The 23,974-nt window shown below is 38.3% G+C and overlaps 1 protein-coding gene across 1 annotated transcript in view; it reads right to left on the minus strand.

Moving 5' to 3' along the window:
• LOC140226965 (ribosomal protein S6 kinase-related protein-like) overlaps nucleotides 1–23,974 on the minus strand; it is a 123,893-nt gene that overhangs the window by 98,797 nt on the left and 1,122 nt on the right. The window contains exon 2 of the mRNA XM_072307402.1: nucleotides 12,819–13,010. Coding sequence (XP_072163503.1) covers nucleotides 12,819–13,010 — 192 coding nt within the window. The remainder of the gene's footprint in view (nucleotides 1–12,818; nucleotides 13,011–23,974) is intronic.

The raw sequence follows: 23,974 nt of genomic DNA on the forward strand, positions 1-23,974 counted from the left end.
AAAATTGGTACGGGACTAACGATAGTCCTGGGTCAGAGAAAGTCCGGGGTTAAGAAACACAAGTGTAAAAAGCCCTAGAGAGTCCAAAAAACCACAGCTTCCTCATTCATTCGCTGCATTTCCTCTCCCAGGCCATTAAAATTGTTTTTCGTCCCCCGCTGACCCCAGACGGTCTCTCTTCAGCTCGAGGCGAGAGATACTTCGTGTGGGGGGTCAGAAATCAGGCGTAATTCAACTCAAACGTGCAGGTTTAATACCCATTCGGCAAGCCTCTCTCACGGACCATTGCTCAAAGTAATGAGACATTGCAATTTTAAACACATAAAAGTTCTTTGACATAAAGAAACAATGTAGTATGCATTTGCAAACGAAGTCCTATTGATGTTGAAAGAACAGCAGTATCTGATGTATTTCCAGTGATTTCCATTAAAAAATAATGAAAAGTCCTCAAAATTTATAAAAACCTTCCTCAATGCCGTCTATTCATATAGAATCTTGTATTGTATTTGAAGAATTCCTATGATGACTATGTCTCCTTGTAAATTATCACCAATTCTTAAATGACATGATAAGTCCTTCATATGATAGCAATTCAATAATATCTAAAAAGCAAGAGACCACTTATACTTGATCTTGTACCACCAGGTGCTGCCATTTTCAGCATTATTCTTACTAAGTGGAACTGGAATATAAAGAGAAACAATACTCAAAAAAAAAAAGAAGAGAAAAAGCTGAATGACTGCACACAGGCACAATTTCCATCTCATTGATCTCTTCGTCATGAGAGACATGACAACCATATGAAACAGAAAGGAAGTGATAAAAAAAAAACACCCAACCTAAACAAATATTTTTCCTCTCCTTTTAATAGCATATGAATTCAGATAAAGTCATGAATAAATGCATTTTCCACCAAAGGAAACAAAGCAATAATACCTTGGGCACCCTTTTGGGCAGAGGCACAACATCTTCATCTTTAAATGAAGAGAGTAAACTGGGAAGCACTCATGCTCCTCCAAGGCATACTCAATTACACATCCACTGATGAACTGTTGCCCACAGCAACCTGTCTGACGCGTGCTCATCTGGATGCAGAAAGCGGCGTAATCCCATCCAAAGGAGGGATATCTCCATCAAAGTTCTTCCTTGTGCATACCAATAAAAAAATTGTATTGAAGAAAAAAAATAATCTACTTCAAACTTTCTTCTCCTGTTTCCTGGTGGAGCCATGGTCATCTTGGTTTCACAAAAGTTACATTCACACGCAGTTGCCAATCTTGACATTTAGGTCGAAAACTTAACTGTCGAAGATTAGCTCCAATCATGAATTCACAACATGGGTTCAGTGCGCACCTAAAATTTAAGATGCAACTTACGAGCAAATCCCGCTCGATGATTACACCGGAAGTGCAGAGTTTTCGCTATGACCTTTTGCCCATACAAAATAGTACAGCTGGAGGTTGGCCCAGAAGCGAATGCGAAGCAAGGTTCAAGCTACAATGTAACTCACAAGCTCGTTGATTATTGTGTCCACACGGAGTAAAACTACGAGTGGGACCCCCAGTGGCTCATGGATAGAGCATAAACCCGAAGATGTTGTGTAGTTCTAATCATCGATTAAACTTTAAGACTGCTGACTTTCGAGTGCGTCCACACGGTGCTAAACTGTAAGCTAATCATCAAGAGTTAAAGGGAAGGTAAACCCAAAAAGCAATGTGGATTGAGTGAAAGCAGCAACATTAGCAGAACACATCAGTGAAAGTTTGAGGAAAAATCGGACAATCGATGCAAAAGTTATGAATTTTTAAAGTTTTGGTGTTGAAACCGCTGGATGAGGAGACTACTAGAGGATATGACGTATGAGTGGACAACAATACAAAGAAAATATAAAGGAAATTCAACAAAAATTCACTTTTCTAGAATTATGAAAGAGCAATGGACCAACCTCTTTCAGAAAGCAGGGGGAATAATTGCAACCCCTAACATATGTCAATATTAAGTTGATGGAATTTGTGATTTTCATGAAAAATGGATTTTTGTAGAATTTTCTTTATATTTTCTTGGTATTGTTGTCCACTCATACGTCATAACCTCTAGTAGTCTCCTCGTCCAGCGGTTCCAACACCAAAACTTTAAAAATTCATAACTTTTGCATCGATTGTCCGATTTTCTTCAAACTTTCACTGATATGTTCTTCTAATGTTGCTGCTTTCACTCAATCCACATTGCTCTTGGGGTTTATCTTCCCTTTAAGTTTTTGATCTAAACTTAAAGTTTAGGAATAGCGTGTGAATGTAACTATAATGTCTGAGGAGCATCCCTCTTCCATTCCCCCCCCCCATTAAAACTGCCCCACAAGCTGCTATTCCAGCCCGCTTATACTTCCCCCATGCAATTTACCACCCCCCCCCTTTCTTTTCTGTCCTCTAGTGTCCAATCTACCACCTCCCCCTTTCTTTTCTGTCCTCTAGTGACCAGGGACATTATAATCCTGGTATTCTCAACAATTTAGGGAGACATAAATTCAGAAAATATCTCGTTTCTTTCATGTAAAAGGCATCTCGAGTAGCTGATCATCGACATGACAGAAATTCCAGTTGACGGAGTTTAACAGGAAGAGATAGGCCTATACAGGCAATTGCTGTCAAGGTTATTTTAAGCCACATGATTTCTCTCGCCAAGGAAAGGGCTTCAATCAAAGTGATGGTTCACCATTGGATCTCACTCATTGAGAATGAAAACACTGGCTCTTGTCCAAGCTGTTATCGTTGCCATGGATACTGCAACTTAACGTCAGAGGTTAATTCCTCTGTCATTCAAAAACTTGACATTTCTTGCCCCCCTCAACATCTTTTCATTCTTATCTCAACCTTGACTGACTTTATGACTGAATGACGTCCCTTCCTTCCTTCTTCCTGGGAAAACGCACCAGCAGATAGGGGAAATTTATTATGAACAACGCATTGAATACGCACACATCATTCCATGACAATTATGAACATCCACCTGGCATCATTATCGTTACCATGGAAACCGACATGCACTATGCCAGAGAATTCCAGTACTGGTATCATAACTGCAGAGACTGTGCAATGAATTGGTTCAGCTCCACGTCATTGAAAGCCCCTTGTTATCTTCCATCATTACTCTCCACACCAATGAGACATTCCATAACTCCACAAATAATGGATGCTATACATCCCTTTAATTCAAATACAGTATGCTCCATTATGCCCCATCTGTCCATCAACTTGGAACAGTATGAAGTGAGGAAATTATTGTGAAATTTGGTCAATATTAACAAGGTTTGCGACGAAAGATTGCTGTGGGGACTTAAGCTGAAATGATGGTAACTGTCCCCTATAAAATGTTCTGTCTACTGCAGATAAAAATGTAGCTGCTTTATATAAACTGAAGGTGACAGGAAAGTGGCATATCACTTCACATGCAGTGTATCATCACTATTTTGTCAGTTGAAAGTCTGAAGGTTAGAATTCATGCACAATACAGTAAAATCATAATGACTAATGAAAGTAAAATGCCCTCGACAGTGTTTCTCTACACAGTGCATTGAATGCAAGTGGCAATTCATGAAAGTTTCATGCTGTGAGAAAGGTCCCAAATGTTCCTGGTTTTACAGTACATTCTATAAAATCAATAACCTTCTGTGAATTTGAGTGGCTGTCTGCTCATTGTATAAAATCAAATGGATTTCATAAAATCCCCAGCAAATAGATGAAATTGATTGATCTCAAAATTTACCAGATAGGTAAGGGCAAATAAAGCGAACCACTTTGCATATTAATGAAACCATCCATACCTGCCAAATCTCAACCACTGTCATTATCTCTGCAGAGTATTCCACACAATTTTTGTTTTTTCAACGCTGTATGGTTCTTTAGAGTTTCAGTTATGAATCACATCGGCGGTGGCGAGGCAAAAACTCGGCAAATTGATTATACACAAACACAACCCTGCCGCCCGCCTGGTTGCTATGGCGACATTTGGATGCCGTCTCTCCAATGAAAGAAAATGAGGCATGGCGGGAGTTATGTTGCGTAGCAGGAATGGCAGACCGCAGCATGAATAAAGGTAGGTGTGAAGTGTGGATGCAAGGCATGATGGTGTCGAGTACCAATGCACACATACTTTGGAGTGGAACATGAATGAACCGCATCCATCTCTGTACAATTGGCATAAACATGGCCGCTGGGGTTCCACTGTATCATGTAACAAATGCCAGTCGAAGCACATGCAGTGTGACAGACTCAAACTGCTTGACAGAATGTTTGCGAACACTTTTTAAAGAAACCTTATCTTTCTTACTCTGTAATATTTTCTTCTTTTTTTTCATTTTCCATGTACGCAAGAAAAGAAAGGCAAAATGTGTCATGGCAGAACAGTTCGATCTATACTGACTTCCCACTCAGATTTTGTTCTTTCTTTTTTTTTCCAATTTCGAATATTTAGTTATGTCAAGCAGTCTCATACATATTAAAGAGAAACTGATTTTTCCTGAAAAGAAATAAATCTTATGTCTTATATTCTGTCGTTGTGGTTCTCAATTGTGAATTAAATTACACTCACTAAATTGTCTTACAAGTCGCAATCATTCAATTATCATACAACCTCTAAAATTATGAAATATAAATGCCATATACAGTATACTGCAAATCATTACTGGCTGCATCTCAATCATTATACTAGAAAGAGAAGTATAAATTTGCATTACAGGACATTCCACTTATCTTGAAAAACAACCAAAAAAAAAAAAAAAATCCATTCATCTCAACCTTGCACTCTGTGAATTGAATGTTTCACACCATCAGAATTCAAGAGATGTGTCGGAGACATAATAGAGAGAGAAAGAAGAGAGAGAAAGAAGAAGAAAAAGAAGAAGAAGAAGAAGAGGAAGAAGAAAAAGAGAGAGAAAGAATGTCACGTAAGTTTATGTACCAATGCGTAAATTGATGTGACAGTTGAAAGCATGCCTAGAGGTAGAATTTCAAAATGATCAAAGTCTAAAAAAATTTGCCAGTGGGGTGGCGGGGGAAACACATATTTGCCAAGTTTCCCTTTCAAGTTCAGTGTGGGTTCCTCGAAGGAACTAATGCACAGGCATGAAATCCTGAGAGGGGGCCATTCACACTGTAAGAAAAAGAGGGGAAAGAATGCTAACATGACATTGATTTTATGACATTATTTTTAAAATAATGTCATAAATCAAAATTTTGCAACATCTGGGTGAAAGTTGCTAAAAGCAAATTATGCTAAAAACCACTAGAAACATTGCCAGAAAAATGACAAACCAGAGGGTAATTTCTCTTTATGGTGACTTCACATTAAGTTTGCTGAAGCATAAAATATGAAAAAACTGGCTGGCTACAGCAAATTGGCAACATATGTCACTTGACTCTGGCTTACTCATCACTACCACGTACAAAATGTGCAGTTTGTCACCCGAGCTTCTGTTACGTCACGGCCGCAACGCGTGCAACATATTCCCGCGCCAAATAGGCATGGGCATTATAGTGGCAAGAAACTCAATGATACATGCGTCTTTTGAACTTCACTGATGTTTAATGCAGTGTGAATGCAAAGCTCAAAACACTGCAATTGTTTTAAGTATGGTATCTCTGTATTTTGCAATGAGAATACACCTAGGAACGCCAGACTCCAATCCAGTGATCACTTTCCTCGACCCCTGCATGCAGCCTCAAAAAAGTGCATCATATTTCAGAGTAGATTTCAGCTCTGACTTTTGCAAAAGGCCATCCTACTTTGATAATGAATTGGTTCTGAAATGGGAGAGGGCGTAACACGGATGTTAAGGTTTTTTGCTTTTGTTTGTTTATTTGCTTTTTGAGCCACCGGTTCGCAGTCTCGCCAAATGTGCAGTAAGTGGACAGGAATTCATCAGTTATTGCTTGGCATTCTGAATGACCTCTTCCGACTTTAGTCGACAATTTTCTTTTCTTTTTAATAACGCACTTAACCTATTCTGACCTTTGCAATGACTCACTTAAGAACTTCGTAGGATCAGCGATGACGAATAGGGTCAAAAACCAGATTCTTGTCACACATGCCACGTATCAATTCATGATGAATTAAAGAATAAATGAAACTTGAAACCAAGTAGGCAGCGGGAAAATTGCTTTCTGCATTCCACGTATCATATTGGTAATACAGTATTCATCGCATAATCGGGCATCTGATAATCGGGAACCTCGCTTAAATGACATACGCTTCCCAGAAACATTTCCAATGCACGTTATTTTCACTGGATAATCGGGCGGGGACCTCTGATAAACGGGACAATTTTTCTTCAAGCGATCTTTGATTTTGTTGATATTTTACACAAAAAGTCTACCAAAATACCACAACAATATTTCAAAGATTCCCTATCAGTTGTCGTTTACATCAAACTTACAAAGCAAGCTTCGGACTGGTGTGTTTTGACCTCCGTCCATCCACTACACGTACATTATAGCTCGCTGCCCGCCTTCGCTTTTCTGTACATGTGTATAATGGCGAGCTAGATCGCTACAACACACACACAGTGCAGTGATTGCGGCAAGTAAACAATCAAGCAGTGATGATTGAATGATTGAAGGACTTTTCATTGACGTTCCCACATCAGTTCTGGGTAATCATTGCCCATGGTTGTGGATATGTATTTATACGGAACGCCCTACGTGTCCAAGAATTCTACGAATGTTTAAGAAAGTGCTAGCTTTTAATCCACATATTTTGTGTTCGAAGAGAGGTGACAGAAGAAGAACCCGGTTGCGATTACTCTACATCATTGCGAGAATGCAGGGAGAGCTAGAGGGTCGTGCCGAGGGGTAGCGTGGTTGTGTATTCATGTACATGTACAGTACGTCAGTATGCATGTGTGTGTGTGTGTGTGTGTGTGTGCACTACATGTACATGTCGTATGCAGTTAGTGTATGGTGAGTGCTCATCGCGAAATCGGGCACCCCGCTTAAAGGGGCCGTGTTTGCTACTCCCAACCTGTCCCGATTATGCGATGAATACTGTACTACTTGTCCGAACTCTGATGATGTCAGCTGCACCACATGGGGGGGGGGGGCCAAAAGTAAGATAATTGAAATCATCTGCTATATATTATGTATTAGCTGCTTTTCCATCCTAGATAAAGGTTGAACAACAACAACAACAATAACAAACAAAGACAAAACAGGCCACAATATTGCAACAGAAAAAGAGTCTCCAGCATTCATTTTATATCAAACAATTGATATAATGATGTCCAAAATTACCATGTTCATGAATGTTTTACATCTAAAGGCTTCTAATAATCATTATGCTTCACTAGGTTCTCTAATTTTCTAGGCCATTCAAAGGATGCAAAAAGCATTATAATTATTGTCATTTTCATCACTACTACTACTATCATTACTACTATTATTATCATCATGACATAATGTTGTAGCAAAGTGAGCCTTCATCAACCTACGGTACTTCCATTATAAAGGTCATGAAAAAAGCTGATAAAATGTCCAATACTGTCAATATTGTATTCCCAGTTTTATATCAAGATATATCAATATGGTGATGTTTGAATACTGATGTTGATATTAGATATATGTTAAATGACATCGTTTTCCATGTTTTATAATTTTGGCAACATGATGTCTCTCTGTTGTCATAATTAAATGTTTGTATGTAATTGAATTGTATATCTTTTTTTTTGTAGAAAACATGTGAACAAAACAAATATCCTTGATATGGACAAAAAATGATCGCAATGAATTAAAGAATGAAATGTGGGAACTTTGTATCTCTTGTAGTAGCTCTCAAATCTCTCCCTGTTATCTCTCATATCCTAGGTCTTTCTTTTTTTTTAAGTAGATCTGGGTATTAAGTTTATCATGGGCCTCTTGCCAGATTAAAAGGTGGAATAAGGCATCTTTTCACCTTGGAGGCCACCATGTGTGTCAGCTTCCATTAATGCAGTGTGCAAATTAGGCTTCTTGCGGTGAGCTTTTCTAAGAACAATCCTTCAGTCACAGCCCCTGGACAAGATGAAACATCTCGCTATCTGCACACAGTTCTCGGGTGAAGGATGGTGCCACATCATGTACACAGAGATACATGAATTCGAGACATTGGCGTGGTGTCAACCGAAGCTTGAACCCGCAACCTCTGGATCAGAGGTCGAGCAATTTTGTAACGAGACCGGAATGATAATACAGCTGTGGGAAATTGTGTTACCAGTACCACGTCATCACGCTCGTAGTAAAGCACTTCCAAATTTACGGTTGGCGCTGTGTGCCCTTTGATTCTTGATCAGTATCATTCTATATAGAGGATTTGCCCCCGGAGTCAACAACATTACACACAATCACTATAATTCAAGCACTTCCAAATTTACGGTCGGAGCTGTGTGCCCTTTGACTCTTTATTAAAACCCGTTGAGGATGGACTGATTATGCTACAACACGCATTTCCCATAGACACTTGCCCAAGTATACTCGGGACTTGTCCTCAACGGGTTAATGTCATTTACAGAGGACTATCCCAGGAGTCAACAATGTGACACACAATCATTATAATTGAAGCAATTCTATGTCTGAACGACCCCTTTAATTCAGAGGACAAAGATATGCTCCTGTTTGCACATTCTATCAAAAATGCAAAATGAAAAAAAGTTACATTCTTTCTTTTGTCATTATCATTCACACCCAGATTGGTTGGGTAGTAACAAAAGAAAGGAAATTTTATTTGGTTTGAACAAATATACACCTGTAGATCTAACACTTTTCAGTGAGCTACAGAGACACAAGTGCTGTATACTGTATTGATTTGAATAGGATAGTTGAACAGTGCAATACCACGGAAGTTATCGTCGGTAAGATCAGTGATAACATGAAGAAGTAGATGTGGGAATATGAAGAAGGGTCTGTGTGGGAAGACAACAGCTGCCTGGATCTCGACTTTTTGGATACAAGTCTGTGTGCCTCGGTTATTCAACCGCAGCTCGTTCTCCGACACAGGAAGTGAGTCAGGACAATATTCCATCTGGCAGAAAGCACAGCGCCCCCGACAGTGAACGCCACAGACAATGATCCCCCTTGGCCTTTAAGACTTTCACTACCAAGGGGGTGTGATGTTGGCATGGTACAGGAATCAATTTGGGGGGGGGGATAGGGGGCTGTTTCAGCAATGAACAGCTTAAACGAGACCATAAAAGCACTTCTCAGAATAGTGGAAACGATGCCAAAACAGACACTCCTTGTGATGTTTCATTTTTGTGTGAATAGTATAAAGGCATCCCCAGCATCAAGACTATAAACCCTTGTTAGTCCATCATGAACCCATAGTATGGGACAAGCCACCTATAGCAGAAAACTAAAGTCACATTCCTGAAGACTAGGAAAACACAATCAAAATGTCGGATGAGAAACATTGCATTGATAACAGGAAAATCTGTAGGACATTTTATTCAGCTTCATGCTCCCTGCAGACATTAAATTTTGCTGGATGCTTAAAATACTATTTTACCACATGAATGATGCCATCTTATGACTACATTCAATACAGAATTGCTTCAACTGTATAATACCCATGATGTATCTATGATCAACATGTCGAGGACCTCGCTAACACCATTGATTGGAGACAAAGGCCTCATCAGAAATTGGATCCTGATGATGCTCCCAGATGCATCTTACCAGCAATGTATTGTCATATACACCAAACGTCCTATTTTATTGGCGATAATAACATCATTACGCCCACACACAGCATTTAGGAAAGTGATAATCTTTGGGTAAGAATAGCTCTTTTGTGGAAAAGAAGAATAGGGAAGCCTTACAAACCATTTTCTAAGTGCTGGAAACAACATGCCCAGATACCATTAAATTATGCTTTTCACTAACAAAGGGCTTCACATAACATGTCACATACATACATGTATATCATGCAGCTTTGCAAATATTAATCAAAGCTAACAATGCTTGGACACAAAAGCGTATTTCTTCTCCTTTTGATTCTTTCTTTTATTAACCCATCTTCATCATTACACTTATCAACCCACTCTTTGTTATATCATCGGCTGAGAACCAGAAAGACGTTATCGTAATGGGGGGGGGGGGTATTGACATATTGGTATCATGTTGAAGAGCTTGGTCTCCTCTACATTACGGTGTCAATTCTAAATCCTTTTCACGGTCAGTAAAATGTTCAAATCAAAACCACAAGGGCACTATTTTACCTGATATTTGGAACAATGGTTATATATTTAATTTCAATTTCATGAAAATTGATTGTTTTGTTTTTATCAACGCTCAAATCTCAGAATGCAATAGCGCTCTTCTGGTTCTCAGCTGAGGATATATTCTATATATTTTATGTCATTTGCTCCCACTAATATTCCTCCATCTATTAAAACATTCATTTTTCTCTATGCTGCTTTCACTTTTGCTACCAGTATGACTAATGACTCTCAATGGATTCATCACTTCTGTCGGGTCAAATGATTTGGCTTGTACAGCCATATCTTGCATTCGCACTCGTGGCAACCACAGTCTACAGCAAAACCCCACTCAACAGGAACTTGATAAAGTGATTCTCATATACACTCACATCCGTATGGCTAAACTGAACTGGGTTGAGAAAAGAAATAATAATCTATTACTAGTGATAGTTCCAGTAATCACTGCTCTGGTTCACTTCTACGAGAACTACAAATTGTCTGTCTATTTGCAGTTTTTAAGAGTCTATTTTGCATATATCGATACTATGGCATCTGAAGGCATGTGTCGTTGTAGTCGCTATTGTGGTCTTGTACTATAGACTATTTCCAAATTGAGTGAAATGAGGCATTCATACATTATGCAGGAGCTAATACTAACATCTTGTCGGCCGAAGTATATCTCTTGTGAGGAACAAGATAACATCATGCACCACTGTGCAGAATCATGAAAAATTCAGCAATGTTGGGGTGGAGGGGGGGAGGGGGAGGAATATACGGGGATATACATGATGTTGCATGATAAAATGCAAGATGATAAATCATACATGTAATGCGTCCATCTCCCTTGTTGTGAAGTAGATATCATTCAAATCTGCATTAGGGAATTGTTGAGATGACCAGATTATACAATGTGCATTTTGATGCCAGTGATAATGATTACAGCAATGATAACAACAGTGAAATCTATTCTGTACTCTGGGCAAGGGTGGAAGCTCCAGATTTTGATGTCTAGTATGATGTTTGATCCACAGGGTTGACCTGGGGAAGACAGACTTTAGTGGTCAAAGTGGAGGGTATACACCCTCATCCAAAACTGTTGCAGACATGAAACTGTTGCTAGGCAACCACTGCAGCCCGAGCATGGGTAGACCAGGCACATGGGGGAGATGACTCGCTTTATACGAGCTAGGCAGCAGAAAAGCATTGAAATCCATCAAAACTCTGCAAGGACTGAAACCTTTTATTCCTCCCCTCCAGCTATGACATCATCAGGGTCACGAACTAGACGAGAGCTGTCGGATGAGCTCCTCGAAGTGTGCCAGCTCTACGCATCGGGGAAACGAAGGTTGTATAAAAGGCAGATCGTCACTCCACCTTCCGCTGTTATCACTGCGAACATCTCCACTAACAAAGAGCTGAGTGCCTCGGCACACGAGTCTATTCAGAAGTCGCTTTTCATCTTTGCAATCGAGAAGTGAATGAAATGCCAGTGCATGAAGAAAGATAACTCAATAGATGTGTGGCAATATCACTACAGATCACATCCTCATTCGTCATTCCAGTAGGAAAAAAAAATAAGCTCTTTTATTACACGGCAGTCACATTCAATCCATCTTCACCTTTTCAAAGCCCACTATACACTGTACATGCCAAGCCACACAAATACACCTACTGCATGATAAATGCATTTATTTTGTACATCTAACAGAAGCGTATCATCAGTCTATTATAAACAACACCACAGAACTCAAATATTCTCGTCGAAGGGATGACAATCACATTTTGGCCATCGCCAGAAAGATTTGCACAAAACTTGCCATCATTTCAAGTCAGTAAGATTGATACATACAGCATGAATTTCCACTTTTAATATACGTATACACTCAGATGGTTGAGGATACATGTATGTGGCATAATAGAATGTACTTGATCTTAGATACAATGAGCGAAGGATACAGAATATTCAAAGGGATTGTACCGTTTTGGTTGAGACTTAACTTCAGGTTTTTATCATTTTTGGTGAGATAGTAAGAAACCTCTCATGAAATATGAAAGAGCATGTAATTCTATGAGGATTTCAACGTTAATTAGATGAAAATTGATTTGGAAATGGCTGAGATATCCAAAACAGAGCAATCCTAATAAAGTGTGGGACCCACATATCATTATTAAGATCGTTTTGTTTTACTTTGTTTTTGGATGTTTCAGCTATTCCAAACCCGATTTTCATCAAATAAAATTTGAATTCCTCTTAAAGTGGTATGCTCTGTACTATTTCATAAGTGTTCTCTTGGTATCTCGCAAAAAAAAAGTTAAAGCCCAAATTTCATCTTCACCAATACTGTACCATCCCTTTAAAGCTTATAGTCCAGGTGCATCAAACAATCAATGTCCTATATTCAGAACATATCTACATTCATGGGTCTAGGGCAATTAGCCTGGACCCTTCCCCTTCCCCTAACCCTATTCTAATCCTGAACCTAATCCTAACCCTAACCCTAATCTTTACTCTAACCTTATCACGAACCAGTATTTAGCTCTCATGAATGAACTTTGGAAAAAAAAACCAAACAAACAAAAAGGAAAGAAGTCATACCTTGTATTCCTGTTCGGCACTGCGGGGGCTCACTTCATACTCGGGCAGAAACATGGCCTCACTCTGCGGTACTGGCCACGTGGTGCGCGAGGCCAGGTATGGGTCCGTGAGGGACACCACACTGCGCCTTCTCCGCGACGTCCGCGACCATATTCGCTGGAAGCTGTGGTCACTGGAGCTCCTACTAGGAATCTGTGTTCACACACATACACATAAAAGAAAAAAAAAACAATGAAACCTCATTAAAAAAAATATAGCAAATTGTAAATCAAATTCAAATTGTCATCTTCTAATGACAACCTATGGCTGTCCAATGTCTCTTCATCCCACCAAATGTCTTTCTATTATAACGATCACAAGTTTTACATTACTCTACATTCATATAATGTATGATTTTCAAACATCTTTTTACAAAGGAGGGGAATTTGAAAAATCATGTACTAGTACCTGCATTCTTTTCTTTTACTGGTACCTGATTCAACTCGGTTGTCCTGCACTCCATTCCACTTGTGATGCAGATGCATCAATATATCATACATTCAAGAGTAAATTCTGATATTCAATACAGGTAGGTTGAAAAGAAAAAGAAGAAGGCAGGGAGACGGTGCTCTGCTTCATTTGTCAGAGTGTACTTTGTTGTAATTTCATACTGTGACTTGCCATGATCCACTCCTGCAATTAAAAACCAAAATATACTCCCTCTTGATACTTTAAATACACTGATTTGAAGGGAATATATGATTTATGCTTAATTTGTTGGAGCTATGATGATAGATATGTGGGTTATATGGAACCATTCTTACCATACGAGAAAATTCTTCACTTGTATAACATTTAGATTGATGGTTTTAGATACACAGCAAATAAAAAATGAATAATAACGGTAATGTAAATATGACATTTTTTATATGTCTGTAGGGCATCATGTCACTTGATATACCACTTATGAAATGACAATTTTGTAAAATACTGTCTTTTTTGTCTAGCTTAATGATATTTTCTTTTGCTTGTATTATGTTCAGTACCATGATGCAAGATATGATGATGGTGAAACACAGGGTTATTACAATGTATAAAGTAATATATCTGCTTTACAACATATTTACTCCCTCAGGCCCGAATTCACGAAGGTGGTACAAATGAAACCATGGTTTAAACCATGGACAAAAACCATGGAATGCCAAGTGTCGCATGCGATAGTTCGCTACGAAATCAGTCATTTCGTCGATGAAATGATTATTTTGTAAAGAAATGACAACATTTTGTAACTAAATGAACATTTCGTCCACGAAATGATAATTTCGTTAACGAAAAAGTCATTTTGTCGACGAAATGACCAATTTCGTAACGAAATATTCTGTTTGACACTTGGCGCTCCATGGTTTTTGTCCATGGTTTAGACCATGGTTTTGTTTGTACCACCTTCGTGAATTCGGGCCTCAGAGTATAGAAACTGTAAACAGCCCCTTTAAGTCTGCAGATGTCTCATCTGCTCTATTTGCTTTTGAAAGGTTTTATCAACCGCAATTACATCAAAGTCAATTGCAACTTGTAATGCAGTGGAGCACTTCACTTCTTCATACATCTTACAATACCTCCCCTCACCTCCTTCACCTCGAATATATCTATATCTTGTAGGGACACGGATCATTCCAGCCTTTTAACATTCAATCAATAATGCAACAAGGGGCCTGGATGGCTACGAAATGATGAATAGTCTGCAACGGCAGACACACTTCACTACTATATCTCAATGGGATGGCCATGTTTCAGAGTAATTTGAGCCTAAAAATAGGGCCTATTGATAGTTGAGACTTCAAATAAATAAACACAAGGTCCCTGATGGAGCATCATCTTTGCTGCAGCAAAACAAAAAATAAAGAATTGAAGCAGAAACCTGAAGATTGGCCCGCAGAGACTTCACGGCAGTCTGGGCTACAGTCGTCCCGGGTGCAGCTGACCGTTCATCCGTGGAAACGGTACAATTGTAAGGCGAGGGGAGAGAAATCCATCGGACACACCGAAGAGCACAAAAGACCCCGAGGGTCGGCAACAAGTCAATATTTAAATTTCCCTCGTGGTGTGTGGGGAAACCTAGATAGGGAGACCCTTTATCGTCTCTCAGACACAGAGCACGCAGCTCATACCTAAATGGGTTTCTTACCTTCCAATTTTATGACACACCATTTTCATTTCTAGAAATCCCATTTATAAGTAAATAATTTGAATGTTTGTATACTAGTTCTATAATCACTCTAATTCATGAAGTTGAAAGCAGGGTGTTGCTCTCCTTAAAAAGTAGTTCTTTATTTTCAGAGAAATGCAAAGATAAAGAAGAAAAGACAGGTGTATCGCTTTTACATAACAACCCTCATCTTGGCCCTAACTTGCTTTTTCCCCCCTTGCTTTTGTTTCATGTACTTTTCTTTCCCCATGTCTTCAATACTCGTGTGATCTTGCCATCATCACTTACAGATCGTATACAAATACACTCTCACACGTACAAACACATTTATGCTTTTTATCACATCAAATACTAATGTTTAATATTTGTTTAGTGTAAGATAAATACATAATCATTCTAACTTTGATTAGGATTTCAAAAAGAATACTGAATAGCCTAATATACAAATTTGTGTGATTTCATCCACTACCTACTTCCATTTCAATTCTTAAATTCACTGATTCATTGTTAATTCAAATTGATAATTTATTTCAGGATTCAATCTCAGTACTCCCCATAACATAATTCATATGGTATCACTCACTGTGTATACCCATCAATGTCATAATTGGCTTCACTGTGGCATACAACACAACAAAAGAAGCTGGAATAATGAGAAAAGACACTAGTTCTCTCACAAATCACACTTTTTTCCAAGCATTAAAAAATTATTTAAACAAATAAAATGTCTACAACTACATTGACATCATAACATTTAGTTTATATTACTTAGTTATTAGTTATGAAAGTTACGACATAGACGCTTGAAAAAAAAAAAACACCCTACCAACAAGTGCTGAAATTGAGCTAAACCTATTTCAATACACCCCCCCCCCCTTTGCCCTCAACTGTGACAATATATATATCCACTATGTCAATTTTCCAGCGAAAACAATTTACGCTCATTCTTTATCCTCCCTTCCCTCTGGGACTAAATTTAGATGGGCTGTGACTCAGAAAACCCCTAGCAAATCTGAATTGTGCAGCACAGCAAACTCGCAGGTGCCTGTCATAAAACCCTGCAACATCAAGATCACTGCTGTGGTGATGATGTCTTTGTCGCTACAAGACCTGTGTCAACTGCATGTGACAAATGACACTAAGACTTAGATAGCTTTCGATCCAAGCACAGGCTTTGTAGAAAGGTAGGGTGCAGAGGAGCCCACCTACTATGCACCCCTGTGCCAGAACTTACCAATGGTACGTCATAAAAACCTCTCAGGATGCAAACAGTTATGTGGTAACATCCAGCCGTTCTTCAAAATGTATTCTTTCAAATAACTTCAACTGATATTAACACCATACACAGAGATTATCTTTGATAAAAACTGCTTTTTAACTTTGTCAAATCCAATGGTGACATAGAGATTTCTACAGTTTTACAGGAATTCATATAACAGCACATGCATTAACAAATATTAGCATATGTTCTCATGACTAGAAAATATCTAAAATATCATACATGTTTGTTTGTTTGTTTGTTTCATTTCCCATCTGAGAAGATGGCTTAAAGAGTCTATATTCAGCTGCACTGGCCGGTCTTCCACTGGGTCCAGTCAATTGTGAGGCAGAACAACTTCACTGGGATATGCACCCTGCTCTTTACAATGAATGAATGAAGTGGGATCTTTTATGTACATGAGTTGTGACTCTCTCACACACTGGACTTCCATTTGTATGTCTTATCCAATGACAGAGTGTTTTGTCTCTTGCTAGAGGGGACATATGATTACACACAACACTACTCAGTTAAGACTCGTTCTGAACAAATTAGTAATGAAGATAAAGCCATCTCCATACAAATTTGGGAAAGGGTGGGGATGGTGAAGGGATGCTGCACACACTGGTAACCATGACGATGTGGCCATGCCCATTTGCCCCTCCCCTTCTCTCCTTCCTTTCCTGAGGACAGCTTTCTTATCTTGAGATATTAGGCCAAACACATTCACAAATTAAAATTATCAATTCAATGATCTCTCTGCAAAATTGATTGCTTAAAACTGGGTGTGAATGGGCCCCACTAAAGCAGTATATTACGTAGAGAAGACTAGTAGGGGGGGGGGGGGAATGAGTGATGACATATTCCACTGAAAAGATTTCTCCAATCCCTCCCTTGGTACCCCCTACAGGAGTGGGATGCGATGGTATCAATCCCCTGCCCCATGATGGGATTATTTGGTGGCCGCTTAATACCATTCCCCATCCCTGTTTCAGGCAACATACATGTACTTTGGCAGCATCAGATACCCGTGGATACATTTTTCTTGCAGTGTGTATATTCTATACTATGATTCACACCACACACTTGCGTTTATAATATTCGAGAGTTGAAAGTTAAACTGTCTTGAACCTTCAGGATAGATTCATACATGAACATTTGTTTTAAGAAGAAACTGGCAGAATGTTGTCCTCTGTATTTACTTTAATACTTAGAAAGCAATTTAAATAAATACCTCTATCAATTTGTGACTTTAATGATTTCTCTACTTCTCCATGAAAAATACAAATAAAATAAAATCACAGAGTTCAAAATTTAGCCCCTGTGTGTGTAAAGGAATGACCGGTAAATACAAACTGAAACAACTTAAAGGAAAAGTTCACCTTCATTAACATAAGGATTGAGAGAATGTAGCAATATTAGTAGAACACATCATTGAAAGTTTGAGGAAAATCGGACAATCCATTCAAAAGTTATGAATTTTTGAAGTTTTTGCACAGTCACCGCTGGATGAGAAGACTACTGCACTGTATGATGTCACATGCGTACAACAATATAAGGAAAATATACAGAGAATTTCACAAAATTTCATCTTTTGAAAAAAGTACACATTCCCTTGACTCGTTACTGACATATGTTATGGGTAATATTATTCCCATTGCCTTTAGAAAGAGGCAAGTGAAGTGTTCTTTTATTATGCCAAAAAAAGTGAAAATATGTTGAATTTTCTTTACATAAATTTCTTTATACACTTACTGTTGTACCCATATGACATCACGAACCTTAGTAGTCTCCTCATCCAGCGGTTCCAACACAAAAATTTTAAAAATTTATAACTTTTGAATCGATTGTCCCATTTTCCTCAAACTTTCGCTGATGTGTTCTACTAATATTGCTGCATTCTCTCAATCTTTATGTTTATGAAGGTGAACTTGTCCTTTAAATGTATTTTTAAAAATCTATACTAAAAACAGCCGACTTTCTGCATGCCAAAGTAATTAAAAAAAACAAGAAGAAATGGCCAAGAAACAAACTAGGAAACAACTACCCCTTGAAAATTTCTGCTCTCTGGGTACTGTAAAACATGATTCATTCGCAGCATGAATTTTTCGCAAATTGGAGCCGACGGCCTTTTTTTGCAGCATGAAATTTTCACGAACTGCCACTGGCATTCAATGTATATAGTGTAGACAAGAACTTTCGCGCGCATTTTGATTTCGCGAATTTTGTCGCTCGCGAAATTCGAGAAATTAAAATGCACATGAACATTCCTCGTTTTACAGTAAGTTACAGTTCATGTGGCCATATCTCTCTGAAATCACACCTTTCACCTGTTTCAAGACATACATGTACTATCCAATACTTGCGCCTTTCATCTCTTATGGTCACCATACAACAACTAACTGTACTGACGGCCGATTGATTGCTATCAAGTTGCCTCTATTCTGACTAAAATACTGATAATCACAAATTGCAAGCATCACCAAGTGCAACACAAACCAGAGCCATGCATCACACATACTTGCGGTCGACTACAAGTTTGTTCAGCTAGCCACTGAATCAAGGTCGACACCAGTTTTAGAATCAATTGCAAGACTTTTACCATGAAGGGGCCCCTAGAAGTGGGGCCAATAGACATTTGACTTTCATCTGAGTAAGTCATGACATCATAGGACGGGTAAAAGACTTTGCGGCATGACAGATGATTCACGGCGATGATGCTACGCGGAGAATACCGCCATGGGGGAAGGAACAAGGTGGGAACCCTTTCTACAAGGTGCATTCCATCCGCAGCGTGCTATTGCAATGCTAATTAGAGGCGACTTATTGAGTTTTTGGGGGTCATTAAGTTTGTGTCGAGATATGACTACTCCAGCTGTGTGCGAGAGAAATGAGTATGTACCGTCTAAATTGTTACTTAAAGCGTTCTAGCTTCAACCAGTCATCAAAAGCGCCCGAGGTGTTGCCGCTAATGGGTTATATATGATGAACACCTACACAGAAGATAGGTTAATGGCAAGCATAGCTGAAAAAAGGGCAAGGTAAGGCTCTTGATAATACACTTTAGTTCTCGGGTAGACTGGCTCCACATACATGGAATATTCACGAGGAGATTTTCAAGGTAAAACCTAGTGTACACTCACTGTAGGTGTAGGTTTGACCCTGGATGTAATACATCTGATTTTCATGTGATATCCTTAACCTTGACCTGCTTAATTCCAACAGATCGTACTGGTACAAAACTTTTGGAAAAATATTTGATTTCATGACTGGAAAAAAGGAGGCAATGATATTTGATACAAACAACATATAAGCCATGCTTTTTTTTTTTTGTGCTCATTATTAACACATGTACAATAATATGTAGTATGAAATATAAAGGAATAAAAGAGGTTTCTAGTTTTAACAACTTTTTGTGATGCACCAGAGGTCAATTCCTCCCCATGTTTATAAAGCTCATGTAACTACTGTATGTACTTGTACACTTTGTTTCTTTCTCTACAAATACAATGTGAAATGGAACAAACACCAGGATTTCACAAGACACACTGCAAGCTCCTTGTGTCATAGCATGGAGTTGAGATCCCCCAGGTGGGGCAATAATATTAACGAAGCCATAAAAAGTTTTCAGTATCTGTACACTATCCCATTAGATATACCATGGCATGAAACTACACAACTGGCATAAATGGCCACTGCTGTATGCTCCTGATCAAATTATAAAATACCGGTACAATTTTTATGCAGCTTATTAGCAGAATTGTCGGTATCATCAGATCAGTAGTCATTGGTTTTTGCCTCAAAACAAATTCCTTGTTGTATGTATAACTAATTTTCTGTCAAGCCTCGGCCTGAGTAAATCTAACTGCTGGGTGCATTTGGAGTTCAAAGGCAAGTCAACTCCAGTTGACAGTTTCTGGAATCAATAAACATTCTTCATTTCATCTTCTTCTTCTGCCAGCCTATTTTGACAAGTTGAATTGATTCTTTCTTGCCATGCCTTGACAAAGAAATTGAAATGCACAACATTCCTTCCATTATCCGAGACTTGGCACAGTACCCCGCCCCCAGTGTCATTCTTCCATTCATATTGATCCAGACTTGAGTCGGCGTCAAAACTACCTGCCTGAATTTCCCCGGAGCAAACAATGTGTTCTTCCCGAATCATTGCCATGAATATTTGCTCTTTCATCGCACGATGAATGTGTCATTTCAAAGAGGCCAGCATATATTTATTCTCGAGCTATGACAATGCCATACAACAATCTCGTATTTGTTAAAGGGAATTTTGTAAACAGTTTATCTTCATGGTGAAAAGGGGCGGCATATTTAATGGCCTTGTGAAAGTGTCAAACCTGACAGCATCTTTATGGTAAAAATATCCTTGTTCCCATTCTCCATTTTATTTTGTCTAGCCTGTTTGCCCAAGTTCAAATATGCAACTACATTAAAATTCCTCAATATCTTTTTTTTCTACCCACTCCCACTCCTGATCTTGTAAAAAAATTAAAAAAAAAATTTTAAAAAATGATCACTTAGTGATGGTACCTGTCAGCACGTAGGTGCAAGTGATTATTGGTAGTATATTATCTGTGCATTTGTGCAATATTCAAGGAGTCACATTTAATGCACACAGAATATCTTTTTACTTCACATGTAGTCTGCATGACAACATACATACATGTACAAATCTGAATAATAATCCAATACAGACCTGACTAGAAAACACTTTCTGCATTTTATTTTATTTTATTTTATTTTATTTTATTTTATTCTATTTGCTTGTCTTTTTTTTTTTTTCAATTTAACTTCATTAAAAATAGTTAGGCCCTAGATCCTAAGGATCTCCTCATTGAATAAACAATCATCAGTTGATTTATGGAGTCAAATTTCTGCTCTTAATTAAATAATACCAATGTGATCATCGTATTACACCTGCCATATGCAGGGTCAGGATGTAAATCGACACTGACACTTTTCCATTGAAAAGCCCAAATATTTGGCCCAATATCAACATTCCTCAAAATGAATATCAATTGTGCTACTTAACTGCACAAGTTCTATGCGCTTGACTTTGCAAACGAGAATTTCAGGCATATGAAAGAAAATGGCATGGTAACCTTGAAATTCATCACGGTAACTGCACACTAAATCATAATGAAATTTGTATTCACTCATAAGATGAAAATGCAGTGAACCACAGGTAACGTCCCATGCACATTTAGCAATATCAATTGATCTCAAGAACAATTTACATTTTCAACCTGTGACTCACACATTTGCACCTGTTGCAATCTCAACATTCTTGTGTTGATTCTTCTCCCAGGTACCTGCAGAGAATCATGGGAAATTTCATTTCCAGGCACATAGTTTTGTTATCATATTTGTGAGATAAAATCATGCAAGCCCCCTGTTCCTCCAGATTTCTGGAGTTATGGGCCCAATCCGGTTCCATGATATTTGCTCCAATGATCTGCACGCTAAGCCAAACATACAAAACCTACCCAAAAACATAACTCGAAACCTAATCCTAATCCTCACATCAAGCTGAACCTAAAACCCTATCACAACCCCAACCCTAAGTCCTTGGAAAAAAATAAGACTGGAGCAGTTGTTGCAGGAGCAAATTTTGTGTCACACCCAATCCACATACACGTATACAGAGAAGAAGTTTGAATTAGTTTTTTGAACAAACAGGCATAAATAATTTTGTCCGTGACCACAAAAAGAAAAACAAATTATATCAAGGTATAATGCAGGCTTCTTTTGAGCTTAATTCTTTAAATGCTCTTTTCAACAGTAAATGCTGGGGAAATGGAGCAAGTGATTATAAATGTGAAATTGCCTGTCTATCAATATTTGCTTAGAATATTGCATTTGATATAAGAGCAAAAAATTATAATTAGAACTTCATAGCACAGACCAAATCCTAATCAGGCAAGCGAAAATAATAATTTTCTGGGACACCAAGATGCATGTCATATTCTCCCACACATGTATACTATGTTGATGAGAGTAGAGAAAGTTAGATGTACATGCGTACACCCACACTTTATAAGCCTTACAGGCATGATGTTGCTGTGGGGAGTATCTCGAGTCCCCTCTGACTTGAGCAGGATTAGCAGGTGAAAGTCCCATAATTGAGCACTTAATTCCTGCAGGAAATGAAGAGGAACGGGCCCTGAGCCACGACAGACACCGACCAGCGAAGCGCTGCCAGCCATCTGGGCACAGATGGATTGCTTACACGCAGAGGGTTGAATGTTTTGGTATTATCCAAGTCTAGTCGTCACCTATCTCAAAAGAGCATGCAAGCAAGCGCTACATGCTCAGTGTTGTGTACTAGAGTTTTGACAAACTGCAGTACATGCCTTCTTGCTACATTGTATGTCAGTAAAGCATATTTATAGGGATAACTAATAACTGCTATGATCTGAATATTACCAGAACCAAGCACAGTCACTGATTATTAAAAGCAGACCATCCTCTGTGATAAATTTGTGCATCAATGACTGATCCTAACTATAGAAATTAAACAAATAATGTGAAAAATATTATACATACTGCTGTACATATTAACTCAATATGTTCACCATTCGCAATGGGTTTGATCTAGCCAACTTAACAACAGCTGTGACAAACCAATAACAGTACACATATGTTTGTAGTATGATAAATTTCAAGGAATATGATAGATATTCTGTGTCCTGAAATGTATTAGAATGACAAAGAATGATGCATTAATTTGAAATCTTGCAAAACCCATATGGAGAATGTATAAATAAAGACAAACTAACCAAACAAACAAAATACGGCATACCAGAGATGGCAGCCAAGAGTGGCATGGAATTTAGAATTTAGAATAGTAGCCATATACAGCAGAAGGCTGAAAATGCCTTCTCACGTAACTTTTTTATAAATTTGTGTTTCTTGTCAAGCAAACCAGGGGCTGTGTTACATATAGATGTAACTGACACCAACAAACAGATAGATGGTTCATATTTATGGCTGTTGTATTCTCTTTCAGCTGACAAGAAAGTTTCTTTTCACTAAAAGGAGCTGTAGTAATCCTATGCTGGAAATACTAACTTTATACAGATGAGAGCATTTTACACTGTAGATGCCTTAGATGATGAATGTTTTAATCAAGCAAGTACACTTTCAGCCCCCGGAAAACAAAGAATGTCCAAGACACGAGATTCTCCTTTCCCCCCTCCCCCATCCCCACCCCAAACCACAAAAAAGAAAAAAAAAAAATAAGGACAGTCCAAGTGATCATCTGAGAAATGTAAAAATTGCAGCATTTATGTTGGTCTATATTTCTGATATCTTTTGGATATTTTCATTTCATTTCATTTATTTCCACTTTCACCATTGGTTTACAAAGTTTGCATAAAAAAGCAAACAGTAATGCATGGTATCAAATATCTTCTAGTATTACAAATAGGCATGTGACTTTATGAAACCTACAGAAAATAAAACAGCACAAAACTATTGCAAATGACTCTGGTGACATTGGGTCATTCAAACAAAAAGATACCATGAATTTAATACACTTGTAATGTTTAGACACACACACAGAAAAATCAGACAGGATTAAAGTTTTCAGCATAATGTTTAAACATTTGGTCATGCTTCAATTGCAGCAAACAAGAGCACCACTCCCCCCCCCCCCAAAAAAAAAAAAAAAATCAATAGCACAATGCAATGTCT

Source organism: Diadema setosum, chromosome 4 (assembly GCF_964275005.1).
Source record: "Diadema setosum chromosome 4, eeDiaSeto1, whole genome shotgun sequence".
NCBI classification, from domain to species: Eukaryota; Metazoa; Echinodermata; class Echinoidea; order Diadematoida; family Diadematidae; genus Diadema; species Diadema setosum.